This window comes from Brassica napus, chromosome C3 (assembly GCF_020379485.1).
Source record: "Brassica napus cultivar Da-Ae chromosome C3, Da-Ae, whole genome shotgun sequence".
NCBI lineage: Eukaryota > Viridiplantae > Streptophyta > Magnoliopsida > Brassicales > Brassicaceae > Brassica > Brassica napus.
This window is the reverse complement of record NC_063446.1, coordinates 5605927-5624306: the sequence shown is the minus strand read 5'-3', so window position 1 is coordinate 5624306 and position 18380 is coordinate 5605927. Positions and strand designations below refer to the sequence as shown.

At 33.0% G+C, this 18380-nt stretch overlaps 2 protein-coding genes across 3 annotated transcripts; both read left to right on the top strand.

Annotated features, from left to right (window-relative positions):
• The first annotated feature begins 302 nt into the window (after positions 1–302).
• Positions 303–8572, top strand: LOC106385151 (putative serine carboxypeptidase-like 23). Its single transcript, XM_013825106.3, has 8 exons — positions 303–701; positions 2109–2216; positions 2341–2436; positions 2538–2630; positions 7243–7328; positions 7406–7890; positions 7971–8076; positions 8200–8572. The coding sequence occupies exons 1-8, from the start codon at positions 464–466 to the stop codon at positions 8344–8346; spliced, it is 1359 nt and encodes a 452-aa protein (XP_013680560.1). The 5' UTR covers positions 303–463; the 3' UTR covers positions 8347–8572.
• A 1572-nt stretch (positions 8573–10144) lies between these two features.
• Positions 10145–18265, top strand: LOC106386935. Of its 2 annotated transcripts, none has more exons than XM_048752152.1 (18): positions 10145–10399; positions 10584–10898; positions 10964–11204; positions 11388–11656; positions 11845–12012; positions 12107–12246; positions 12328–12847; positions 12970–13061; positions 13293–13355; positions 13440–13528; positions 13628–13693; positions 13792–14421; positions 14533–14598; positions 14694–14764; positions 14844–14901; positions 15012–15267; positions 15406–15963; positions 18201–18265. In XM_048752152.1, exons 2-17 carry the CDS (start codon positions 10621–10623, stop codon positions 15810–15812), a joined length of 3414 nt encoding a protein of 1137 aa, XP_048608109.1. In that variant the 5' UTR covers positions 10145–10399; positions 10584–10620; the 3' UTR covers positions 15813–15963; positions 18201–18265. The 2 variants fall into 2 exon arrangements, with proteins under 2 accessions (XP_048608109.1, XP_048608108.1); XM_048752151.1 differs by having other exon boundaries at positions 15400–15963.
• The last annotated feature ends 115 nt before the right edge of the window (positions 18266–18380 follow it).

Genomic DNA, 18380 nt, shown 5'->3' with positions numbered 1-18380 from the left:
TGATTGATAAAAGAATATAAATATGTTTATAAATACAATTGTACTTTTACATTATGAAGCAAATATATATCTAAGTATTTGTTATTTAAATGTATAATTGTATGAAACTTAAAAAGAAAAAAATAAACCATACTTTGAATACAATTTTGTAGAAAAATGTAAATAAATTATTTAAATTTATAATTTTAATATTATAATAAAATAAAACTAATTATTAATATAACTTCGCGCTAGAAAATCTAGTCATATACAAAGATAAAGTTGTTTTCGTGTATTAAAGATATATAGGTCTCAATAATATAATGAATGATGACTCAGCAAAGTCCATTAATTAAATAAAGACCCTCAAAAAGACAATTCATGTCCTTCTCACATATGATATACAAGTATGTACTTATTAGTGATAGCAATTCTTCTCCATTTAAAAAAAAATCTAACATAGTGAAAGTGCGAGAGAACAAGAATGACAAGCAGCTACTTAATCGTTCTTCTACTAGTGATATCATCGACATCAACATCATCAACAAGAGAGCAAGAGGAGGACAGGATCAAGGAACTTCCAGGGCAACCAAAAGTAGGATTCTCACAGTTTTCCGGCTACGTTACTGTGAACGAGTCACACGGTCGATCACTTTTCTACTGGCTCACCGAGTCATCTTCTTCCCCTAAGAACAAACCACTTCTTCTTTGGCTCAATGGAGGTTAGATTCTTGTGTTTCCTGCTTCCGTTCTTATATAGCTACTAGCTTATTTGTGTGGGCTAAAACATTGGTTTATAGTTTGCTTTTGGTTAATATCGCATGTCAATTATTATCTTCGTCTTTCGAAAACATAAAACCTGAGGTTTGTTTAATCAAATACCATTTGAAAGTTATAAACACAAATGGAAAAGAAAACAGAAATCTCAATTGGGTGGTATAATACTTCGTTCTACAGTTGACAAAAAATGTTCATAAACCTTTGAAACAAAAATATTAAAATACTGAATGGAAGTATAAACGTTAAATTTGCGTTTAACAATCTCTGTTCGGTAAATAATTTAGTCAGTGGATAACCTATAAATTGAAATAATTTTATGATATGACTGAAACAATGTTACTGAAGAAAAAATATTAAAAACATCATGATTGTATGTACCTCGTACACTAGTCAAAAGGGTGAAATCCATTAAATTTTTTTTTTTTTTTCTAAAACATACTTTTATTTGAAAAGACTTACATAGTAGGCTATAACTGAAGTCATTGTAACATGCAATGATCATAGTTAAACAAGAGACTACCAAAGCATTACTTTGGTTGACTTTAGAGAGGGGTAAATGTCGCTTCTACCGTAGTTTTCCACGGTTTCCACGTCCTCTATTTCCTCGTCCGCGAGACGCGGATTGCAATTGCCATTCCATACCTTTTGCCGAGGGTTTAACAGGTCTTTCATGAAGGAATCTTTTCTCTGAAGGTGTCAAAATGTCTATTGGACCAGAACTTTCATCCAAATCCAATTGATATTCTTCTTCTCCTTCTAAGGAAGTTAAAGAGGCAAACTGATTTGAGCCCAAATCAATCTCCTGCATTCCGTTACTTTCCTTGCTAACCTCAATTGAGGTTTGAGTGATGGAAGACTCTATATGTTGCTTTGTTGAGGCAAACTGATTTGAGCCCAAATCAATCTCCTGCATTAAATTTATTTTTGTAGTTAGAGAAGTAACAGTGTTTCATGTCATCTTATACTTCTTAAATTTTCAAATGGTAAAGTACCCACATGTTAATAAAACAACTTATTGTCCACTAAAATAACATCACCAACCCAATATGATGACTCTCATAAACGAAATATGCGGCTCCAATCTCATCATCTTTTACTTTTTCATTTTTTTAAGAACTCTCTTTTTTTATATATATGGATGATTCAAAACAGTTATATCCCTCTTTTCACCTACCCATTTGCTATTTAATCTCTTGCGTGCATTCTTGCAAAAGACTCAATTTTTAACTATTTTATATGCCTTGTTAAAGGAAGAATTGATGTTAAAGGAAGATAATGCGCATGATATGGACACTAAAGCAGTTGCAATCTTGTAGAAACAATAACGTAAATTAGAAACAAAGTTGTAGGACCGGGATGCTCGTCGATTGGGTATGGAGCTTCGGAGGAAATTGGACCGTTTAGGATCAATAAAACCGGTTCTAGTCTCTACCTCAACAGCTTTTCTTGGAACACAGGTTTTCTAATTCAAAATTGTGTTTCAATCTTTATTTTTATTTTTATATTTTGTTTGTTATGGAATCAAATTGTTTTACAAATAAATATCATGTGTCTTTTAAATGTGTTATTTGTAATGAATAGAAGCAAACATATTGTTTCTGGAATCGCCAGTTGGAGTTGGATTTTCGTACACTAACACAAGCTCTGATCTTAAGGATTCCGGAGACGACCGGACTGGTCAGATTCTTTTTATTTATTCATGTTTGTCAAGCATTGTCTTGTTTTTTTTTTGTTCCAAAAACAATCATTTTGATTGTTTTATGGTAATGATTTTGCAGCTCAGGAAAATCTGATATTTCTTATCAAATGGATGTCAAGATTTCCTCAATATCAATACAGAGATTTCTACATTGCTGGTGAAAGCTACGCCGGTATGTCACATATACATATTTTGAAGCATTTCAAATTTCATTTGGTTTAATTGTTTATGATAAACCTGGTTATAATAAACCCACATAGCAAGTGTTTAGTAACTTTTTCAGTTACCCACATAAATTGTGAGAAATCTCTGTATTTGGTTTAATATTAATCAAAAAGTGTATCATAACTTAACTCAGTAACTTTAGTGCTTAAGCATTTTTAAAATAATTAAATTTAACTTGGGGGGGGGGGGTTATTGGAATATGGTTTTTTGTGGAATTTGATGATTATAATAGTTGAGAGGATTTAACAAGTTAACTAAATTTAAAATTTTATCAAATATTTTTACATTGATTTTCATTACTTGTGTATAGAATTCTAGTGATTGTTATTAACTTTTAAAGTAAAAAATTAACGGTGGTAGGAGATAGGGAAATAGAACCATTTCAATCATTAAAGAGGCAAAATGTCATTCTACCCCTTAGTTTATAGATATATATAAATAATACAATTGTTTTTCATATTTTTCTTTCATATTGTTTTTTAAAATTATTTTTGAAATTCTAAAATACTTTTTAAAAATATTTTGGAAATTTTTAATTTTATTTTTAAATTTTTAATATTTATTTTCTATTTTTAAGTTATGATTTGCATTATGTTAAAGTTGTGATTTGTATTATTTCATTTTTCACTTTTGTGTGTTTTTGTATGTGAGTGCATTTTATTACACAGATTCCAAAAATCTTATGTGTATAGATATATTGGCAAAGTTGAGTCTTATGAGTAAAAATAAAAAAAATTACGTTTCAATAATAAAAGATTTTAATACAATCTTAAAATCAGTGAAAACTAAACTTTTCCAATAACAAGGATTTTGACTGGAATTTTAAAATCACCACCCAAAAAAAAAATAGATTATACTCAGATTTTAAAAATTCATAAACAAATAACAATGAAAACTCAAAAATTAATAATTCCTCTAGTAACTTTTAATAGAATATCAATACTATTAAAACAGAAGAACTTTTTATCTACTTACAAATAGTCTAGATTGGACCATAACATTTATTTAACTTTCTATTTTTCTCCTATAACTAACTTAGTTATTATTAAATATATATCATATCTTATCAATTATTTTAATATTTTCAAAATAAGATATCTAAAAAGATATTCTTAACTATCTTTTTTTAAGATTGCATTTTAATACTATCTTTTAATATCTCTTTTATTTAAAATCTAAATATAAATTTATTTTTAATATTTACTTTTAAATTATAAAATTCATAACTAATATTAACTATAATTATAAACAAATATTAATTATTTTTATTTATATAATAAAAAATAACATTTATATTCATAATTAAATTACTACACCAATTAATAAATATAAAGTAACTTAATAAATTTATTAACTATTTTATACATTATAAATTTAAATAATAACATATATTCATGAATTTTACAACATACTTCCATTTATTAAAACAAAATATTAAAGTAAAATATATAAACTAATAAATAATATCATATTTAAATATACATCTTTAAATTAGAATATTAAAAAATTCGATATATTTAACAAGTATAGCGCGGATTTAATGACATATAGTTAATTTATATAATAATAAACAAAAAATTTGCGCTTTAAAGACGGGTTGAATAACATATAGTTAATCATACATATGTATATATATATTTATATTTATAAAATAAATATTAATAGTTAACTACTATTAATGTTTAATGATATGATGGAACATGTTATTATTGATATTTTATATGAGTATAGTTTTACGGATTATTACAACAAACATGTAAAATTTTTTATCAAATATAAAACTAATTGAACAAAACATAAACTACATTTTAAGTTAGGTTTCGTTCAGGTATCCTTATTTGAACTTTTGTGTCTAATTTATATCACATCATAGGTCTCATTCCGGAAAATTTGTAAATACTGATCAGGTTCGGATTTAACACATTGGTTTGGTTCTAATTTGTATCTCATCCTAAAACCCATAAAATAAATTTATATCGTTCAAATCCGGGTTATATTGGTTTGATTTGAATATATCTGAAGTTAAATCCAAAATTAGCAAAACATAAGAAATAAATACTTATTTATATAGAATTCGATATTTAAGGTATTTATTTAAAATTTAGATACTTATTTAGATATCATTGAAAATAAATATAGAATTAAAATATTAGAAATAAATATTTATTCATCAAATATTTATATTCGTGATTAATTTGGATTTTCGTTACTTGGGTTACATGTTCGCGTTCTCGTAATAGTATCTCGAGTTTGGATATGTTTTGTGTCATCCTACAAGACCCACTCTGCTATTTCTTATATTTTGGAATGAGTACTGATCAAATTTTTTTTTGGATTCAGTTCGAATTTCGGATTATGGAGTTTATATCCACGCCTACTTTAAATAAAGAAAAAATGCGATTAAATAAAATTTTCTACCCAAAATCTAATATACTATTAAAACAAAATCATTCAAAAAAGTTGGTGTACCTATCTATTACTCCCTCCGTTTCATAATAGATGATGTTTTAGAAGATTTTTGTTGTTTCAAAATAGATGATGTTTTGATATTTTTATGTTATTTTTAACTTTATTAAAAACCGTGTAGCCAATCAGATGTTGTAGTTATTTCTGTAATTGGTTGAATGATTTTAAAATTATATTTTTAAAACTACTTTTTTTAGAGAAAAGTAAATTTCTTAATCTTTGTGCACTAAGGAATAACATCATCTATTGTGAAACGATCTATTGTGAAACGGAGGGAGTACTATTTACTAGGTGTTTTGTCCGCACATGCGGGCATAATCATCTTACGAATACTTATTATTTTATGTCTTATTAATCCAAAAATCAGCATTATAAAACTCAAATTGGTGAACATGTTGAAGGAAAAAAATTATTGTGAATTCTTTGTTCCTCAAAATTTATATCAGATATGTTAAAATTTTAGTCAAATTATTGAAAGGTAGTCTACCTTAGGTAGATCCCACTTTTTTCTTCTAAATTCCCCATGAAGGAATGAACTTATAAGAAAATATTTCCCTATGCAATTTTGATAAGGAACAAATTGAACAACTTTGCTCATTTGTCATGTTTACCCGATCCGAATAGACCCGACCCGATAAGAACTGATTTGTACCCGACTTAAAAACGTGTATATCTAAAACTATGATGTTTTTGTGTTCTATTTTATATATATTATTTTATGATTTAGTTGAAATATCTTTTGTGAACAACACTTGTTATTATTTTTAACTTTTTTTAAGTAATATAAAGCTTTAAAATGTATAATTTAGAGTTTTAAAATATTTTTTTTAATTATTAATAGTTTCATTTAAGCTGTTTTGTAAAATTTTAGATATATATGACAAATATTTAACTAAAATTGATGGGATTGGGTATATCATGTCCTTTTCAGATCCTAAATATCTGAACCCGACCCATACCCGATATGGACCCGAAAAATTACGGGTATTTTATGGGTATTTTAATTTTAGACACGAACCGACCCGGATCCGAGAAGAACCGACCCGAACCCGAACCGAAAATTTCTAAGTACTTATTGGGTCTAAATATTTAGGACCCGAAAAGATCCGGACCCGAAAAGAACCGGCCCGAACCCGACCCGAAGATCCGAACGCCCAGGCCTAGAAAACATGACAAATAAGCAAAATCAAAATAATTATATATCTAATTACATATTTTATAGTTATATTATTTAAATTAATAAGTTATGGACTCAACTAAAAACTATTAATAAATTAATGACTCAGTTTAAACCTAATTAAAATATGACAAATAAGCAAAAGTACCTAAAATCATGGAAATCATGAAAAATAATTTAAATCACTTCATAAATAATACTATAGATTAATTAACTGTTTGGGCATATAATAATAAATTAATCTAACTATAACTATGCAAATATCAATCGATGCTTCATGCCCTATATTTTCTCCTACAGTTAATCGGATGTTATAACTAAGCAAATCAAAATATTATTTTAATCAGATGGTGGTTTCCACCTTGCTATATTCACTTTCTTCCATATTATTATTATATTTTCCATATACAACCGTTGTTCTAGACACGATATGGCATTTTAAAAATTTATTGATTGTAACACTAAGAAAAGTAAAATACTCATGTGAACATGAATCTGAATAGTATTTAATTATAAAGTTACTCCATAACATATTTCCTATGTATTTGACCATGAAACATTAGTAATACTTATATTTTATATATTAAATAGAAACATTACAACATTAGTCATGGAAAATTACGTCTAAATTTAAGTCCTCATACTAGACCTGTTCAAAGAAACAGCCTTTAGCCAACATTTAAAGTTTTAATAAGTAATAAAATCAGTCACTTATTATTTTTTTTTTTTCAGTCACTTATTTTAATCAATATACAAAACATGAAAGTAATTTTTGTGCTGTATAAAAATAAAACATCATACAAAATTATAGGCTAGAAAATCATTTAAATTAGTAGTTCTTTAAGTAAATAAATAAAATCAGAAAATCTTATAAATATAACTAATTTAGGAGTTTTGACTATAATTCTATTTACAGGGCATTATGTTCCTCAGCTTGCTAAAAAGATCTATCATTATAACAAAACCTTCAACAAAAGCATAATCAATCTCAAGGGATTCATGGTAAAACTAAGGTTGTATTAATCGCATTCCCAAAACCATTACTTCAGATTTGTCTTAATGCATATACTTTTCGTAAGGTTGGTAACGGAGATACGGACAGGCATTACGACAGATTAGGAGCCGTCACGTACTGGTGGTCACACGCAATGATTTCGGACAGGTCCTACAACTCTATCCTCAAGCACTGCAGTTTTACGGAGAATACTAACTCTAACGAGTGTGATTACGCACTCTACTACGCCACGGTCGTTGAGTTCGGCCAAGTCAATGGGTACAGCATCTACTCACCTTTATGTGTACCAAAAACCAACCAGACCAAGTTCATGCATGGAGGGATTTTGGTAGAGGAAGAAGACCCTTGTACGGAGAGCTACGCAGAGATATATTATAACCGTCCTGATGTTCAGCGAGCCATGCACGCTAATCTTACCTCCATTCCCTATAAGTGGACCGTTTGCAATGAAATTTTGTTTAAGTACTGGGACTGGGGCAATTCTGACCATTCCATGTTGCCCACATACAAGGAACTCATGGCCGCTGGTTTGAGGATATGGGTGTTTAGGTGAGCCATAAAACTAACTTCAGTATCATGTACAAGTTTGGTCACTAAACTTGCATTTTATTTATTATACGTTGATGCAGCGGGGATACAGACTCGGTGGTTCCAGTGACTGCGACTAGACTTTCCATTAGCCATCTAAATCTTACGGTGAAAACCCGCTGGTACCCTTGGTACTCTGGGAACCAGGTACTTTTAGCACACATACAGATATATTAATACATATTATAGTATATGCACACATACAGATATACATTTTATAGTATATACATATGGTGCAGAGCCAGTAATGTTGCATGGTGGTGGTGACAGGTTGGAGGATGGACAGAGGTATACGAAGGGCTAACCTTTGCAACGGTGAGAGGGGCCGGACATGAAGTTCCCGTGTTGCAACCAGAGCGTGCTCTCATTCTTTTAAGATCGTTCTTGGCTGGTAAAGAGCTTCCAAGATCTTATTAGTTTAACAAACGAAGGAGAGAAGGCTTTCCTGCATAACTCGAGAGTAAACTCGATGTTTTCTTTTCCTATTTTCCTGTTTAGAATTGGTTCATTTCTGGCCATCCTAAGATGTCTCCAAGATTTCAGTGTTCTTATATTTGAAATTGATACAAGAAGAATTGTGTTGATATTCCACATTATACCGAAGGGAACAATATAATAAGAGAGAAAAACTTTTAGATCTTTAGATCTGATTTTATAAGAGTAGAGTACAAAGTTTTATGCCTTTTGCCTGACTGATACCAAAACATATACTTCAGTTGCATTGTGATAAATGGTCTGCGATTGCTTTACCACTACACTCTTCGTGGTAAACACAAAACATGAGAAACCAGTTGAACGCTTCTGTGACCAGTTGTGAAAGTTTCTGCCAGAAGAAAACACAAAACATGAGAAACCATTCTGACTAAGCAATAAACAACTAGCTTTGATTGTCTGATGGGCTTCACAATGATCAAAAGCCCAAAGCCCCAATCCACGGTATCAATAAGACTGAATCGATTGACAGTCTTATTTTCTGTTTCCATTTTCTGCAAATAAGCAAGTGGATTGTTTATCCAGGTTTCCATTTTCTTTGTGATTCCAAGTTTGTAAGAGTTGTACTCCACGTTTCTTTATCTTCCAGTTTTAAAAGTTGAACTCCAGTATTTATATCAATGAAAAACCCAAAAAGAGGCAATGATTAATTGCCCAAAAACAAAGTCTCGAGCTTTAGCTGTTACTGTTCTGTTCTTAAAGCTTTGACAATAATCAAAGCTATCAATTGGTATTAGAGCTCACCAAAGAGCATTATGGTAATTTATGGTGACTTCTTAGCAAATTCGTTCATGAAATAGACTTGGCCTGTCTTTTGGCATCAGTGTCGAGCGATACCAAGGGCATACTGGCGATCGACATGCCTTTTAATCTTCCATAGCTTCCTCTCGCGAGACAGACTTATCACTCTTTGGTATAACGAGCATAATTTTAGATATAACCAGTGCCATTGGAAATCTAACCCAAATCTCTATCCTGTATCAAAAGATGGACTCAATCGCACCGTGAGAAAGTTTTCATCCATAGCTAAACTTCTGACACATTTGTGAAGTTCTACACTTCAAAAGGCTCCAGAATCACCAAAGTTCTCCAAACCTGAAAAATACTAATGTTAATAAAAATGAGAAATAATCTAAGTAGAACTTCTATAAATTAATAATATTGGGACTTTGAAATTTTATTAATTTATAGAGATATTAATTTACAAAAGTTTTGTTATTTAGATTTCCTATTTTAAGATATGTTTATTCTAAAATAAGAAAAATATTTAATTCTAAATTGTTATTTTTTGAAATTTCATTTATATTAATTATATTATTTAGTTTATATAATATATATTGCATAGAACTTAAATGTGGTTTTAGATATAATATTACTAAATCTCATCAAAAATTTATTAAGTGTTAAGAAATAATAAAGATAGTTCCATTGTGAATATAAAACAAATAATATAATAATATGTTCTTGCTTATATAAAATATGTATATATATAAATTATTAATTTATAATTTTAATGGATCATATATTTACATAATTTTTTAAAAAAAAATTATTATCTTATTATTTTATTGATTTGTGTCAAAATTTAAATCAGTCTAAGTTGAGACAGGTAAAATTTATTAATGAGTATTAATTATAGAGAATCTATATTAAAACGAAAATCGAACCGAAACTTAAACCGAAATGCCACACCGGTCAACGGTAAATGACATCATCTGCCACAAAGCACACGGAATCTAGAGTGGAGGTAAGGAAACTCAGTCCAATAAGAAAGCAGAGAGACTGATTACTTTTTGCCTAAACCAATCCAATCCACCACAAGACCCTCGTTGAATTTTTTTTCCTAGCGATTCAAAAGGCTTCGCCTTGTCCCAATTACGCTTAGATTCCTCTCAATTCCTCCGTGTTTTGATTCGTCTCCGCGATTCTAGGGTTTTGCAATTTCGTGTTGATTCATGGCTTGGGATTAGGTGCAGCGGTGAGACTATTCGTAAATTTTCATAGATTCTCTTCTTATTGAAGTGATTTCGCCAACTAAAAGTTAGAAAGAGTGTTGCTTACTACTTGATTGATTGAAAGTTTCTATCTTTTGTTGTTGGGGAAGCAATCAAATCACATTACTTTTTTCTGAAATGCGTGCTTGTGGTTGTTTCTGGTTGCAGGGTTTGAAGTGACTTTTAGAGTTTGAAGAAGGGCACGATGCTAGGCTCTGGTAACAATTTGAGCAGGGGTACAGTAGGCTTGTCTTCTGATACCCCGAACTTGTCTCAAGTCTTAACATTGGAACCGATTAGATTAGGCAATCAAAGCTATACTCGCTCAGGAGAGCTAAGGAGGGTTCTCAGCGTCCCTAGTAGGGAGGCCTCATCAGAAGATACTTCTTTTGGAATGTCCCATCCTAAGCCTTCTCCTCCTGTGGCAACAGAGGAGCTCAAGCAATTTAAGGAAAGTGTGCTAGATACTTCCCGAGAGGCCGGGTATGGTTTTTGTTTCTTTTTATGTTATTTTTTTACAAGTATAATTGTTATTTACTATCTTGTAGGGATCTAGCGAAGAAGCTAAGTGAATCCATATTTAAGTTGGATAAATATGCGGAGACGTTGAGTTCAAAGAAACGAAGGAGGAGTGATATATCCCCTGGTGAGAGGATGGACGCAGCTAACTTGGATAAGATGAGAAACCAGGTTCCGAGAGCGCAAGACAGTATGGCTCAAAGATCTGAGGAGAGAAAAAAGATGCTTGGATTGAACAAGCGTGCTCGTACCCCACTTGGAGATGTGCAGGTTTGTATCTAGATCTCAGTTTAAATATATATGATGGTTATCAATGGTTTAGAAGATTGTTTATTTCCACTCCGTGTTAGGCAACTTTTGTAATCTTTAAAGGAGACATCCACTTGAATATTTTGGTTGATTGTTCGATTAGTGTGACCGTGGTTTAATGTTTTGGTCTGTTACTACTTTCAGGGGGATGGTAGAGTTTCTACTCTTGCAAGGCAGCAAGTTATAGAAAGGGGCTCTGATTCACCTCCAAGTGTTCCTGGAGAAACAGTGCGAATAGAGGAGAAGATACGCAGGCTGCCTGTTGGTGGTGAAGGATGGGAGACAAGAATGAAAAGGAAACGGTCTGTTGCAACTCTAGGCAACAGAGTTATGAATCCTGATCAACGTGTCATGCAGCAGCCGAAGCCGACAGTTGACTCTAAGTTGCGTTCTTGTGACACCCAAAATTTCAGGTATCCGGACATAAAACACTGAAAACCGTTTGAGAGTTTTCTAGTCAAATAACCTTAAGTGGGCCTGAAAGTGGGGGAACCGTAGAAATTTTTTGCAACATACTGTTGTATGTATAGTTTTTCGAAATTGATCCCTCTTGCATATCTTTCATTCTCACAGAAATAACAACGTGGCACATTTGTTGCAGATTGAAATCTTCCACCGGGGTGAGTGGAATTAACCGGCTTGAGTCTTCATTTGAACCAGACAGTCCAGGTATGGGTGGATTACCCAGGAATGAGTTGGAGACTGTTTCCCTTGCAAGGGACCGGTCAGTACTTGCTGAGCAGAGGCTTATGGCCAAGGGAAACAATAAGTGAGCAGATACCTCAAGCTCTTTTTTGTTATAGCTTTTACGTTAATTTAACAGCAAATTGTTTGCTGATAAACGCATTATTTTGCTTATCCAGGAGAAACTTACAGGAAGATGGCCCCACAAACAGCTCTACTGCAATATTGAAAGGAAATGTTTCTAGGGCTCCAAGAACAGCAACCGTTATGTGTGTTGATTCTTCAATCAAAGTCGAGCCATCATCTGGAGTATTACAAGGTTAGAGGCAATCTAAGTGTTGTCTAAATACACGATCTGTTATGTTTATGAGACACAGTCTAACGCTTCATTTGCCAGCAGGTTCATCTGCACATGCAATGGCTCAATGGGTTGGCCAGAGACCTAAGAATTCTCGAACGAGGAGAACGAATGTAGTTCCGCCTGTTATCAAGCATGCTGAAAGCAAGTTCTCAGCTCAAGGTTTTGCAACATCTGATTTTAGTCCTAGAGGATCTCCTGGAACCACTGGGTCACTCTCAGTTGTTGACAGTAGCCCTTTAAAAATGAAAAGGAAGCCGAAGAATGCTTCATCACCGTATGGTTTCTCTGAAAGTGAGGACTCGGGAGCTGGAGACAACAAAACAAGAGAGCGTGCTCTTGCGAGTGGGGACTTGTTCACAACTCCTAAAACAGGGTCGCCGTTAAGGAAAAATAAAATGCAAACGAGTTATAAAGGAGGTGGTGCATGGAAGCAAGGAAAGTGTGAAAGTGTTTCGTCATTGACAACTCCTGGCTTTCATCCTATGATTGTTAAGTCAGAGAATCTAACACTAGAGAAGCCTCTGCACAATGTCAAGATTGCGTCAGATAAGAATCGAAGGTGATTTATGCCTAATTCAGTTTTTCTTCCTTTTTTCTTTTTCTTATACCTAGTACGTATTATAGTATATATAAAGCTAAAAAGACGAGTGACCAACGTTCTACCTCTCTCTCTCTGAATAGCAAATATGGGCGTCCACCAGCGAAAAAGGTTAAAGATCGTAAACCTTCTACGCGGCGTGCCTCAAATTCTATTTCCACTCCAGATATTACAGGTATTCATATCCTTTTGGCACTTCGAGTTCCAGTCATTTACGATATTCACTGTTATCGTAGTGTATTATCAAATTAATTTCTGTGAAGTGCTACATATATCTTTACCCTGAATATTTTAGGTTTGGTAACTATTAGCTCGTGCTCAGTTATTTTCGTTTGTACTAAAGTAGGTATTAAATTTCTAAGGTAGCGTTATTAAATTTCTAAGGTAGCGTTGTCTGGCTTTTCAGGTGAATCTGATGATGATCGTGAAGATATTTTTGCAGCGGCTAATTCAGCACGGAAGGCAGCGAGTACTCATCCTTCCACATGTCTTGTCTTTCAAGTTTTATTGCAATAAGTTTTCTTTTTAACTTGAAATATCTTTTTTTTTGTAGATCTTGCTTGTTCTGGTAAGTTTTGGAAAAAGATGGACCACATCTTTGCTGCCATCAATGCAGATGACATGCAGAACATAAAAGATCAGGTAATAATTAAGATACCGTCCATAATATTATATATGTGAGTTCTCTCTTGGGTGCCAACTCAAACACTCGTTAACTTGTGATTGTCAAAAAAAAAACAGCTGAATTTTGCTGAAGAACTCGATGAATCTCTGTCAGAGGCAATCTTAGATGGCTATAACGTTATGGTAAGTTGCATTGTAAACTTATGCAGCAATGTCTAGTTTTATTAGACTTTTTGTTTATCTGAAAGTAGCATGAATGAAAGGAACTCATTATATCTCAGGGTATCAAATTGCCGAAAGCACCACATCGCCCTGGTGAGGGAATTGTTGACTATTCAGGTCCAGCGTTGTCATGTATATCTGATCTTTCATTTGAGAGATTGGACATGAGAAAGTTGAACGAGATTACTCCGTTGTACAAGAGGGTGCTTTCTGCCCTAATCGAGGAAGATGATGGAGAAGAAGTCGTACAATTCAATGGAGGGAAGAATCTGTCTCTTCATTATGCTAGTGATGATTCTCACTCTGGTTCGTGTACCTATATTGACACCGAGTTTAGAGAGAGAGACAGAATGGAATTTGAAGTAGAGTCAAGCGGGGATTTTCAGACCCCCAAGAGTTGTTTATTTGACAGATTTTCCAATGAGAGGAGTGTTGTGTATAACCCTTTCAGAAATGGTAGCATGTCTACATCTGTCCATAGCAATGAACAGTGGATCGGGGATGATAATCTTTCACATTCGGATGCTGCACTCGGCGGTGAGGCCTATTCAAATAGCCTGGGTCAGCTGCAAGCTAGGGACGTGAACATTCCCAACTTTCCAGTATCTGACACGCAGTATCAGCTAATGTCTTTGGATGAGCGACTTCTTCTGGAACTACAGAGCATTGGTGTGTTCCCTGAGGCCATGGTAGGTTTTCTCTCCAGTCTTTTAGTTAATCTGAGAAGAACGTGAGCTAATGGAAAAAAAAACGTGTTATTCTAACATTATCACTTAATTTTCATTTTTATTTATTCGCAGCCTGATCTGGCTGAAGAAACTATGAGCACAGATGTTATGGAGTTGAAGGAAGGCATTTATCAGCAGGTGAACGCGAAACAAATAATCTATGCTTGTAACGTTTGTGTCTGCTGCTTCCCGTTGAAAATTTATCAATGTTCTATGTTTGACCAATATAATAGATCCGAAACAAGAAGCAAAAGCTGGAGAAGCTAAATATTACCATCCAGAAGGGGAAAGATGATGAGAAAAGGTTAGGATTGGCTTCTCCAGATTTATTATTTTTCCAAGTTACACTGTTACTTTTGCTAAGATTTCTGGTTTACATGCAGGAAAATTGAGCAGCTAGGTATGGACCAGCTTGTGGAAACAGCTCACAAGAAAAGAATGGTAATAAAAGCTAGTGAATGCTTACATTTAATCATAATGAGCTAGGATGAATTGGTTGTGGGATAAGATAAATATATGAGGTTTCCTTATGGATGTTACTTTGGAAACAGGCATCCCGTGGAAATAAAGCTTTTAAATCCCATAAGGTCACAAGACAAGCGGCCTCGGCGTTCATCAGGAGGACACTTGCCAGGTGTCGCAAGTTCGAAGAGACTGGGCTTAGCTGTTTTGCTGATCCCGCACTTCAAGACATATTGTTTTCATCTCCCAGCAACGATGCAAAATCATCAGAAAACGGCGGCTCTGGAACAGCCAGTAACACTCTCAATGAACCTTCTAATCACCAGGCTGAGGCCAAGGGTTCAGGTACGCAATAATCTGCACTTTTAGATGTTGCTTCCAGAATCGATCTTCATAAACATTAGATGTTGACTGTGGGTATACGCTTCAAACATTTTTTTGTCGGATGATCTTGAGCTAAAGGGGGGGGTTTTGTAGGTGCAGTGTCTAGTACAAAGAGGAGAGAAGCATTGGTCGACGACGTTATCGGATGCGCTTCATCTAAAGTCACAACGAGTATAGATAGTGCGGTTCTTAGTGGAGGAGGTAAGAGAGAAGACGGTTTCGTGAACAAGAACAAACCGAAACCCAAAGAAAAGAACGAAAACCAATCAAGATCAACTCACCCAACAGGTCCAGCGAGCAGAGGCAGAGGAGGCAACGCTGGAGATGGTGGTGCAGCAGGAGTAGATGAGGAAGCTCCAATAGATTTCTCAAAACTAGCGTTCCATGATCTGGAGGAAATAGATGAGCAGGCAGATATAGGAAACTGGTTTGAGGGTCTTCAGGATATTGATACCGCTGGGCTTGATGAGGTTCCTATGGATGATCTCTCTTTCATGTTTGGATAAAGAAGGAAGACACTGACAGAGGGAGAGGATTTGATCTGACGCTTATCTATCACAATTCACTAGTATTAATTTCTTAAGTTTGTATATTTGTACTGAAAAGTGATTGTCTCCCTTGGAGGCGAGTATTAAACTATGATCTAATATTATATGTACTAGAGATTTTTTCCGCGCTTCGCGCGGATTATGTCTTATAAATTTATTTTATTTATAATATTATTTGTTAATTTTTTTCTTTTATATTAACTTCTTGTTTTTCCAATGTTAGTTTTTTTAATTTAAATTTATATGTTAATAATTTTTCATTTTTTTGTTGTAGATGGAGAATTATATTTTTTATTGATGGTTTTTTGTATGTGACAGTGACATAAACTTTTTGAAATTTTAAAATAATATTATATATAGTACGATTAACACATTAAAGAAGAGAAACATATTCAGACACATTTTACACAGGTTTTATATGCATAATTTTAAACATTATATATGTATATATTATAAGTTTGAAACATGTAAATGCTTTCTAAAGCTAAATACTTGTTCTGAGTTTACATAACTTATCGAAAGTTTTATCTATTTTTAAATTCAAATCACAGAAAAAATATAAAAAGTCAGTATAGATAGGTTTTTTGGGCTTTTAAATCAATACTGAAAAATTACATGAATCAGATAACAACAGTTTTATAAACAACTGGATAAAATTTGACCAAGCCAAAGATTTTCACACAATATGTTCTTTCTTCTTCAAATTGCGAAGAGCCTATAGGCACAAGAAAAAAATCATAATTTTTGTTTTCACTTATATAACATTTTTTCTCCTTTACACACGGAGTTTATTACACTGCTATAAGCAATGTAGAACTCTATTCATATAAGATTCACATCTATGCATTTTGACAAAGAAGAATTTCAGCCATCTTTAGTTTCGGAATGTACCAACTTCAGTCATATACACTATATTTTCTCTATGATTCAAAACTTACAATTTTAATATATGTGCAGATTTCCATGTGAAAGGGCACGCACGCCATCTATCATTCAACCTATTACTTTTTCCAAAGTAAACACTATAATCCTCGTTTGGTTAGCTCCACAAACTAATCTCTTTGGATCAGTTTGTCAAAAAATATGGATACTAATGTCAGAAAAGAATATAAACACTATCAATAATACATATTGGCACAAGAATATTTGGTTCAAGGAACATATTCCACGTAATGTGTTTATATCATGGCTGGCTTTGCGGAGAAGACTGCCAACCAAGGATCGCTTGAGGCGCAGGGGCGGATCTAGAACTGGATTTAATCGGGGGCACATAACACTTTTCACTATATTTTATAATTCAATAGGGGGCACTGTCATTTATTAAGATTAATTACTCAAAGAAATTGAAAAATTAGATGGGGGCACATGCCCCCGTACCGCTCTTACTACGTCCGCCACTGTTGAGGCGTTGGGGATTAAATGTCTCAGGAACGTGCGCCCTTTGTAATCTGGAAATAGAAACTCACCATCATCTTTTCTTTGAGTGCTCTTTCTCTCGCTTGATATGGGAGCCTTTTGTTGCTGAAGTTTGGATTTCTCCTCCGGCTGATCTACACTCTGTTGCAGCCTAGATCAATCAACCTCGCGTCAACGTAGATGCACATGCTACTCCAGTCATCAAGCTCTACTTTCAGTCATGTCTCCTCACCTTCATCAGTCATCCTTGCCTCTTTCGACCGTATGATGCGTGACCGTCTCCTCTCTTACCCGGTAAGTTCTTCTTTCTCATCTTCTCTACTTCTTTTTATATTTCTTGTATAAGACTTCCTTAAGGTTTTTTTTACCTTGAGTTGTTGTTGGTTGTTTTTGTTTCCTTGCTGTAATAAGTTGTTTAAAAACAACAGTGTAACCTTTTAGAAAATAATAATCTTAACATCTTACCAAAAAAAAAAACAAATATATGTGAATATATATTTTATTTTAAATCATTATAGTGAACGAATAAAGCACCATAATTTGTACAACAAATTTTCTTAGATTCACCTCATCATACTCACCATTTTACCATTTTAATTACATAATTTTACATGAGCTTCTTCATCCTTCCCGGTTATTTTCTCTTTATTTATAACTACAATATAATGTTATAAATTATATATATTATAAATTAATAATTTATTTACCCTTAAAGTCTAACTATTAAAATATAACATAATTCAATATAGATATATGATTCTATTAATAAATTAGCAGTTACAAATTTGAAATTTCTAGAAATATCAAAAGTTGTATGTTAGTTAATTATTTTCTAAATGATATTTATTTTTAATTCTTTTTAGATGAGAATATTTTGGCTGAGGTGGATAGTCTCAAAAGCCTTGAATTTAGTCCCTTTTATATAGTAGGATTTCCATTTTCAAAAGAGTATCTTTTGATGTATTCATAGTTCAATAACATTTGTTTGAAAAGAAGCTAAGCGTAATTGTAATTTTGCATTGTTGCTGGGAGATGAAAAAATCAAATGAACAACCTTCTGCCAAGTTGTTGAAATGCTCAGAAGATTATGATTCTCAGTCACTTGTATAA